General features: G+C 43.2%; 1 protein-coding gene across 2 annotated transcripts in view; it reads right to left on the bottom strand.

Annotated features, from left to right (window-relative positions):
• Positions 1-86: 86 nt before the first annotated feature.
• Positions 87-10,058, bottom strand: part of LOC129168076 (inactive ubiquitin carboxyl-terminal hydrolase 53) — a 35,241-nt gene continuing 25,269 nt past the window's right edge. For both annotated transcript variants that reach the window (XM_054752922.1, XM_054752923.1), the window contains 8 exons: positions 8,434-8,596; positions 6,986-7,132; positions 6,617-6,748; positions 4,589-5,360; positions 4,441-4,496; positions 3,305-3,359; positions 2,584-3,242; positions 87-873 (listed from right to left, as the gene is read on the bottom strand). In XM_054752922.1, coding sequence (XP_054608897.1) covers positions 791-873; positions 2,584-3,242; positions 3,305-3,359; positions 4,441-4,496; positions 4,589-5,360; positions 6,617-6,748; positions 6,986-7,132; positions 8,434-8,596 — 2,067 coding nt within the window. In that variant the 3' untranslated portion in view covers positions 87-790. The remainder of the gene's footprint in view (positions 874-2,583; positions 3,243-3,304; positions 3,360-4,440; positions 4,497-4,588; positions 5,361-6,616; positions 6,749-6,985; positions 7,133-8,433; positions 8,597-10,058) is intronic.

The raw sequence follows: 10,058 nt of genomic DNA, 5'->3' as shown, positions 1-10,058 counted from the left end.
TTTTTAATATTCTTAAATTATATTGTTTATAATTTTACTGCTACTAATGCTACTCATAAATAATAACATGGGCAAAGTTAGTCAAACATTGGTTTATTTTCTTTAACAAGTGGCAATCAATAAAAATAAAACTCAAATGCAAAAGTCTCTGGAATCAAATCCTTGTACAAACCACGTCTCTGATTCAAACCTTCTGTCATTTTGGGAAAAAATACAAAAAGGCACTGTGCAGTAAAAAGTCACCACTGCATTACATATCAAAACAGGGAGCCAAAAACAAAATGTTTACAACATTTTACTATAACAACGTTTGTACGTTTTGCTACAAAAACAAACAGCTTGGAGTGTCTATTAGTGACGATACAGTGATAAGACATTTGTGCTAATTAGCATTGGCGATAATTGCCCGTCACCTTAGGAGAGAGTTGATCCAGCGGCGTTAATCCAAGAGACAGAAGAAAGACACCTCATTACCCACACAGATCCCTGGGATCTACTAAAGCCAGTACAAAGAAAGACTGTTCAAATGATGGAAAATTAGCATTATTGGACACTTTTTCGCTCAGTAGTCTTTGACTTGGTAACCCTGATAGGAGGACGCTCTGTCGCCCCCCTTTTCTGTACCTTTCTACTTGTGCAAATTCAAATATTCATCCTTTTTCCCCCCAACAATCTCTTTGGCTTCCACATTCCTTGCATCTTGTTTTACAGACATTCAAACTGTACAACAGTCATAATGCATAGTTTTTTAATTTATTTTTGGTATTCATTATTATTGTTTTTGCTCCGACTATAGGAAACCGTGTTCGTCCAGTCCTTTTGGCATCACGGGGTTCCACTTTACGATAGGCTTCGTGGAAGAAGAAGAATAGCCTACAGAGAAACAAGAAAAACAAGTTGTTTGTGGTTATATACGAGGTGTCTAAGTTGGGCACCTGTGCTTGTGCATGAGGAAACACACTTTGACTTTATGGATTACTTTTACAAGTTTTGTTTTTTATACTTCTACGGCGCATGCAAGCTGTGGGTTCTCATTAATAATTGGCGGGAGGAAGGATCATTTGATATTCGTTCATGAGCAGTCATTTTTCCGAGGTGTAGGGTGGCACGTGTCATTAATAGCTGGCAAGGGGAAGGATCAGATGAGACGTCCATGCTTATGCATCAGCAATCAAACTGGAGGCTTTATGGATTCTTTTTTACAACTTGTTAATTTCTATAACACGTGCAAATTGACAGTTATCATTAAGTGAAAGGAGGAAGCATTATTTGAATAATCACACCGTGGGCTCTGTGCATTATTCTTGTAAAGTGGTTGGTTTATTTCTATGACGCATGAGATACAATTATACAATGCATCCGTGTAAATGCATTAGCAATCACATGGTGGGAATTACACTTTGCGCATTTTTACAAGTTGTTTTCTTTTCTACATCGCCAAGTGGTGGTTGGTAATAATTGTTGGTAGGAGGGATTAATGCGTCCATTGAATATGGCCACATACAATCTCAGCATCTTTGTGCAATGTTTGGTAGATGAATGCAGATGAAAATAGAACTTCTAAGTCAGCCTGCATGATTACATTCTTGTAAGTGTCCATCGTTTTTCTGCAGTTTGACAAAGTTCAATTGTCAGAGCCATGTTGTCCGCTCTCCATTTCGGACCCTTTCTGGGCTGCTGGAAGCCACCCGGTCCCCACCACATTTCCCCACTCGTAGTGGAGCATCGCAGGGCATGCTTCCAGGTGGAACACCTGAACACATTTTAGCCAGGGTGCTGCTCGGGAGGTCAGGAGAACCAGGATGGAGAGGGCCCAGGAACAAGTCCCCTGTCTCTCTTGGAGCTCTCAAGGGGCAGCAGGCGCAGGGAGGCATGTTTTAACAAAGCAATCGCGCCGCAAGTTTGAATGTGGCTTGTGTAGACTTCTTCCTCTCTTCCATTTTGTTTTCCTGCACCAGAGCAGGTTTTGTAATCTTGGTGGTATATTTTTGGTGGTTATTGAATATGTGGTCACTGCAAACTCGAGTGTGTTCATACTGAGATCGACTTGACAGAGAGAGATCAGCAGCCAACATTCTCTCCGTTTTTTTTTGGTTTTCTCTTGCCTTTTGATGGACTTATAATATATAAATATAATAATTTATCACTGAAATCCAGATTTGAAGGATTTTCACATCCGAGAACAGCACATGAATGTGGCATTTTCGCTCTGATTTTACATGGATTTCTAGCTACTGTTTGAGCCTGTGACGACAGTAACAGGACGTAACATCACATGCAAAGCAGCAATTATGCATCAATTATAACTTGCGGGTGAGCCCAGGTGGGGCACCCCTATATGTGCTCGTGCATAAGCAATCATATGGTGGGTTTTGACATTTTGCATTATTTCTGTGAGTTGTTTATTTCCATCATGCATGTGGTTGTCATTAATAACTGGTGGGAGGAAGGATTATTCGATGGTGCATACATAAAAGAATTGTGTGGAAAGGACACCTAAGTGGCAAAGTGTACTTTTGGCATAATCCTGCTAACAGGGATGCAAAGAATACCTCTCGACTTTGAATAGAAGCAAACGAGTACCTGGCTCTGGTTGGTTGCTGGAAGGCTCTGGCATCTCATCATCCGGTGCAGGAAGTCCTCTGGCATCCACGTCACTCTCCCCTGAAGATGTGTGCTCATCTGCTCTCATGTACAAGGCAGGCCTCTTGTGGTACTTGGCCCGGTAGGTGTCGGTCATACAGTTATCCACTGAGAAGTAGGTAGTGGGTAGAACCATGTCAGGGGAGTCGGCGCCGTCGCGGCCCGGTAGCCTGTCTTCGCCCTCGCTGGCTGACAGCTCGTTCCTGTCCTGGTCCGAGGACTTGGAGCTAGCGTCGGACGAGAGCCTGTGCTCGGCGGGCGTCTCAATCCAACGGATGAGGGTTGTGTGCGAGAGCACGGGTGCTGTGCCATTTTTGTCTCGGCTCAAGCGGGCCGGTATCGCCGGCGGTTCGGATTGGTCAGTGTGAAATGTTTTTGGTGGTAAAGGAGGCGGATAGTTGTGCAGAGCGAGCCCCTTCGTGGTGGCCTCTTCTTGCTCTGAGAAGGGTCCTGTTTGGTCATCCGAGCTGTTCCACTCAGAACTACTGGTTTTTGTCAAGTAAGGCGGCACCGGGCTGACTGGGCTTTCCACGTTATCTTCCCTTTCGCTCTCCAGGTCATTTTGTAGGACTCCAGGTGTATATCGGAAGGCTCTTCGTCTGGGACAAAAGTTAAATTAGTAAGCCTTCTAACTGACACCGCCTATTTTTATTTCATTTACCTTTGTAATGGCTTGTTTGAGTCATGCAGGTCCGGAGACTTTCTCCCTTGTTCACCTAGATGAGAAGAAAAACTCTTTAACTTCGGCTTTTGAAGCCTGTCTGGACACACACACACACACACACACACACACACACACACACACACACACACACAGCCTGTCTCTGTGTCGCCAGGCCACTGGTATGTGTATGTGTGTGAGTGACAGGAAGAAAAGCTCTGACTCGCTTGTTGGTTTGCATGTATAAATTACCAGACCCCAGAATGTGAGGCAACCTTCGGTCTTTTTCCACACTTTTTTAAGGGAAAAAATATTGTCTTATATTGGGGTCAAAACAGTCATTTGGTGTGGAAGATCATTAACGTAAAGAAACACAACAGCACATCCCTGGTTTGTGGCATCAACAAACTAAGTTGGAAAAAAAATTACTAGTGATCCGCTGACTAACCGGACGTAGGACGGGGAGCGAGTGATGCCATCTGCGATGCGTCAGCACACTCTCTCAAAAGCATTAGAGGCTAAATCCTTTGTGCTGGCATGCAATTACACCCGGGAGGGGGGGGGGAGTCAGATCACCCCACCCCATACTCCACAACGCTATTGCATTTTTAAGCCGCTAAGTCCATGCGGCAATTCACAATTTGAGGCGGATGATCTGCGATCCCTCCTCTCCCAGAATAAAAACGGAACAACTTCGCTGATCGGGATTGGAAGTTTCCAGAAAAGTAACGATCCAAAAACAAGACATGTTTAAATGGAAAGCGACTTGATATCCAATTATCCAATCATGCCAATCATTTCGGAAGTAGTAGAGGACATCACAGGCAGAGTTTTGAGAAGTTGTATCTGCCTGACAGAGCATGCGTATGCATTAGCAATTACATCAGCTGTGACAGCTGTTTATCATTAATAACTGGCAGGAGAATGGCTTATATGACGTGTCATGCTTGTGCATCAGCAGCCACATGGTGGGTTTCCTTCTCTTTCTTTTGTATTGTTAATAAGTCATGCGATTCCCTCACTTACAGCGTTTGTTCAATTCCCATAGCATAAACTTTACGCTTACGCCAGTGATGTATTCCTTCAATCAGGCTTAAGACTACAGATGGAATAATAAATCAAATAAATTGACTTACCAGTGGAAAATGTAGCATGCAGAATGTCATCACTTCCCTTTGGAGGGAACTGATCCCTAAAAGTGAATACAAACCATTACAGTTCCTGATTTTAACTCACTAGTTTACAGTTTGTTGTATTAAAAAAAAAAAAAAAAAAAAAGGTTACCGGCTCAAATGCAGCTCATGTATGGGCCGTAGGTCCTTGGACGAGAAGGTTTCTACCACAGGCGAGTCCAAATTTGCAGAGCTGTTGCTAATCCTGTCGCTGCTCTCGTAGCCCGATTCAGTTCGCTGGATCTTCCAGTTGTCGTTGTAGACCTTCAGGGTGGCGGTGCCCTTTGGCCTGTCCTTGTCCGACTCCAGCAAGCTGCGGCTGCTGCCGTTCTCCTGCCTCAGTTCATCCTCGTAAATGGTCATCAGGCTCTTAGGCTTCCGCTCTTCTCGGCCTCCCCACATCAGGTCCCATTCCTGCGACTTGCTGCTCGGGCGCCTCCTGGGGCTCTGCGGCCTCTGCTCTGGAGTTGGTCCGCTGCCATGGCCACCAATGCTGTTTAAAACACTGTCCACGTTGAGTGCCTCTCTCATGGGTTTCCAGGGACGGCTGGACCTGCTGCTGCTGCTACTGCTGCTACTGCGGCCGTTCCCGGCACTTCCGGGACGCCCTCGAGAGTCCTGGCTGCTATCAGTGTCGTAGCCGTTGGATTGATTCTCCGCCCTCCTGCTGTATTGCCCGCTGCTGGGTACAACAGGTAGCACCCGGACCCTTGAGTTGGATTGGAGGGGCTCGTGGAAAGACCTGGTGCTAAGGTGGGTGGGCGGTCGGTCACTGCGGATGGGGCCTTTTCCCTGGCTGCTGTACAGGCGAGTCTCCAGGTGTTGTTTGAAACCATTTACCGGGGGAGAGCTCGAGCGAGAGTAGATGCGGTCTTGCGCTTGATCTGAGGGGAAATTAAATACAACTTGTGACAACTTTATGTGCCACCAGCATGTTTGACTGACACAATTATTTTGCCCCTCTATGTGTTGCCAGCTATTAGACAATTCAGTCTTCCATCGCCACTTCACAGTTTGAATTTCGCGGCTTCACTATCATGGTTTTTCAAAAATATATTAATTAGTAAATCATGCTGCTTTGTGGTTAAGTAGTCAAGGAAAATTGAAGGAAAATGAAGTCAAATACAAATAACAGGCATTCAGAAGATGCATTCAAAGACGCTGTGAATGATATGTAGTATTCTACATTGGTCACTAGGTGTCAGTAATGTTACTGTAATGTTCCGTGAGTCACACAAACGTCAGACTTGATCACAGGAACAAACAGGCTTTTACTGCAGGTTTGAATTATATCACAACAGGAACAATAATCCCCAATAAAAACATGGGCTGCTGTTGCTGCAGTAACCCACGCCAAGCTAAAACTCAACTCTGAACCTCTGGCCACCTGCCACTCAGCTCCCTTAGGGAACACATTTATAGCAACACATACAAGCGTGAGTATATTTTTGTCTTAAATGGCTTATTTATTCTTATTATGTCTAATATACAAGTATACAAATAAGTGTAAAGGTGAATATAGTGGTGTTAGTTGTCAAGAGGGCTGGAATAATATTAATACCTGTATTTAGAAGGTCCTAAACAGGTTTTCTATGCTCTAACTACAAAAATATTCCATTTATAAATCAGGAATCCTACTTTGCGGAAAGTCACTTATCACAGTCGGGTCTGGAACAAATTAACTGCAATAAACGGTTATTGTAAAGGCTGTGTGTTGTCTGGTCTTAAGTGGATAGTAAATTGATACGGCTATAGAAGCTGTACATTGATTACTCTAGAATACTGCACATCCAAGTATGATTTCCATATTATTGTCTCTTAACATTTTTTTTGTCAGATACTGTATAAAGCACTTATAGGACGGGATACTATTATCCTGTTGTCCTGGCGAGGAAAAGCAGAGGTTGTGACTCAGAGAGAGCAGGATGAAAGACACTCGACTCAGACGAACGTCAGCAGTTAATCCCCTTTCTGACACGTCGCTCCCTAACAGCGGGTTACATAAGGGCCCAGAGAATTGTGTGCGCGCGTGTGTGATATTCAGCTGTTGTGTTTATGTGAGTAATCACATGCAGATACCATCCATGTGTGTGGGGTGCTGGAAAAAAAATGAATAATAGAAATCAGCCACCAAACAGACCTCTGTAGCGGGACTCCGGCCTGCGTTGACCACTCCGATCAGAGTCTCTTCCGATTGGATGCACCTCACCGCTGGCTCGATGGGTGACTTCCCTGAAAATCTCTCTAAAGTGGCGCTTGAGATCAATTTGCACTGTTACAAAAAATAAGATGGAAACAACAAGAATAAGCAGTCAAATTACCACCTGAAAATATCCTCCCTTGTAAGTACCACCATGTTTTTCTATGCATTAATCCTTTTGTCCTTTCAAAAGAAATTACTTTCTTTAGGTTCCAAATGGCTTGCATCGTGGGTCAGAGCATCACCTATTGCACTGGTGTGCAAATTATCCAATATAATGTTTTTGTTAGTTTTTTTTTTTTTTACTACCTGTCCCTCGTCCTCCGCTGTTATGGGCACTGCCCCGGTTGAAGGTGGAAGGAGATTTCTGCTTCAAGGAGCCTTGGCCCAGCAGACCGTTCAGATTCTCCTTGGTCAGGTCTACCTTCTCGGGGGATGGAAGCGGAGACTGAAAACCTGAAAGACAGGGGTGAGGACGGAATTTATGAGCCGGTAAAAAAATGAGAAGCCTTATCACAAATGTGCCGCATTTCATCTTCTGTCACATACAGTATGACGGACTGTTTTATTATGGATGGTGATGAACTCCTTTTTATGCTTGTAGGACAGTTACTAGAACATTTTGCTTTTCTGGCATCTTAGATTGTCGGGGCAGCCTCAACATAAGGCAGACTCACAGTCAAAGTAGTAAGACAGCAAAAAGTTAAGGCAGTGTGTTTTTTTGTTTGGAGATATTTTAACATGCAACTGAATGAGAAGGCATCTCCAAACTTTTGACTTTTGATGACCAGTAAAAAGTTTGGAGACACTATATCATTCAATTGAATGAGAAAGTGTCTTCAAATTCATATTTACAAGGGTTGTCCAATATTATCGACCACTGATAATTATCGGGCCGATACTGGCATAACAACGTGATATCGGCCAACATCAGGCCGATACTGGCATAAAAACATGATATCGGCCAACATTGGTGACGCCTTCTGATTCAAATGCGTGTTATAATGCCTCCAGAACTGTTGATTGTGACTTCTGATTTTTATGTTGATTCTGCATCCTGGAAAACTGTCAGCGGCAATGATATAAAAATAAATATTTGAAGAAAAAAAATAGTTTTTTAAATAACTACCGTATTTTCCGGACTATAAGTCGCTCCGGAGTGTAAGTCATAGCAGTTAATTCAAGTTAATTCATGCTAGCACACCGCCTGTCACCCACACATCAAACAACTTATAATCGTCTCTCTAGAAAACAAGCTCTAGGTTCGACCAATGATGAGTCTGTACTCATTTTATGCTTTAATTTAATGTTGTTGTAAGCTACTTTTATTTTGTTCAATGCAGTCAGACAGGATGTAACATGCAGCGCTTCTATTGTGAAGGCTATAAGTGTTGTTGGTCTTTGAGCTCTTGACGGCTGTAATGTATGACGGGAAGACAAGGGGTGTCCTTAAAGTGCCTTCCAAGTTCATGGCTGTCGTCCTTCCTTCAAGTTATGCTTTCACGTCAATGGTCATCTTTATAAGATCATCGGTTACACTGTGCTTGTCTTTGTTTTATATACACAATACATAATAAATAAATAGTATTACATTACATTTCCCCCACCCCCAGTCCGCCAGAGATTTGTTGGAACTGGTCTGTGGACTCAAAAAGGTTGGAGACCTCTGGTACATACAGTACCAGTCAAAGTTTGGAAACGAGATCATCAAAAGGGGCTAAACGTGCCCCAAGCAAACAAATCCTATCATATCCTACCTTCTCCATTGACAGGGGTCTTGTACTGGGTCTGGCTCAGGTGCTGCTGTGACACATCCTCAGCTGTAATGGCGCTGCCTTCAGGGTTGGCATAAAACAGTAGAAGAGGCTGGAAATGACCTTTGATACATTTGCTGACCACATCTTTCCACTTGGACCCCACCTACAAGAAGATACAGGGAAATAAAAGATGACTACAAAACCTGAGAGCAGATGTTTGGACATGACCAGAAATTAAAATTGGGGTGAACCTCGCCTGGGGTGCGTGAAACAATCACATTAGCTCGCAGGCTAACAGATGGTTGTTTGGTTCTTAATTAAGCAAAAGGCAGGATGAGATCATAGCAGACAGGTGGAACGGTGCCAATTAAGACACCATGCAATGCATATTAAATGTGTAAAAGCATTTACAACCAGAACAGGTCAAAAGTGAATGAGAAGGTGTCTTCAAACTTTTGACATTTGATTTTGTGTTTCATATGTAGTCGTATGTACAATACCAATGCAAAGTTTGGAGACTCCTCCTCTTTCAAATGCATGGTAAAGATTAGACAATGGCTGTCCATTGTCTAATTTGCATAATAGGCCATGAGGCATGTTTCTAAAAAGGCTAAAGAAAAAAACAGTGTGCATGTGTATATAGGCGTGTATTTTATTTATATATATATATATATATATACACACATATATATACATACTGTATATATATATATATATACATATATACACACACACACACACTGTGTGTGTGTGTGTGTGTGTGTGTGTGTGTGTGTGTGTATATGTGTATCTATCAGAGACAGTGAACTATGGTATCGCGACTGTGAATATGACAATATGATAATATAATATGGAAGTGGCAGTGCGTGAGGCAGGATTGGAACCGCACATGAGGTGCTTTATGTAAACCTTGCAATCCTACCTGCACTCAGTGTTCCCAGCGCCACTCGCTTGCAGCGTGTGACGTTTTTTTTCCGCCTGACGTCAGCAGCTGCCACCGTGTCAATGTCCAAGTAAAAGCTGTGGTTTATTTATTTTTTGGGTTCATTTTATTTTTACAATGTGCAACGGGCTCATAAAACACATCCACATAAAAACGTCCCTCGCCACATGTAGCTTGTTGTCCTGTGGGAAACACGGTCCTGTACGCAACAAGAGCACTCTGCTGTTTTTAAAGACCTGCTGCATAAATACTAGACACAGGTGCTCGAAACAAAAAGGGCCGCTCTGCCATTTTTGAGGATGTACTGCCAAAAAGATCCTCTATATGACAGTACATACAGTGCTCTAACAGCGAATACGTTTACATGCAGTCAAATAACCCTATCATAACCGGAATATTGGCAATAACCCGGTTGCGCACGGCCATGTAACCACCAATAACCCTTTTGAAAAACCAGAATAGAATAGACACCAAAATAGAAAATAGCATGGATGTGGATGGCACAGCTCTGGCTCCATTTCCTATTTCTTCACGTTCTCGCCTTCCATTAATGAAGAGATTGAGACAGAATAGTGTCAAGTACTGGTGGTGGGTCAGTACCAGCACCAAAACGCAAACAAAGGCGTTCATTATCCGCTGTGCCGGTGTTGTTGTTTTTGAATACAGGAAGAAGAAGCGGAAA

This window comes from Dunckerocampus dactyliophorus, chromosome 15 (genome assembly GCF_027744805.1).
Source record: "Dunckerocampus dactyliophorus isolate RoL2022-P2 chromosome 15, RoL_Ddac_1.1, whole genome shotgun sequence".
NCBI lineage: Eukaryota > Metazoa > Chordata > Actinopteri > Syngnathiformes > Syngnathidae > Dunckerocampus > Dunckerocampus dactyliophorus.
The sequence above is the reverse complement of the archived record's forward strand: the minus strand, read 5'-3'. Positions and strand labels throughout refer to the sequence as shown.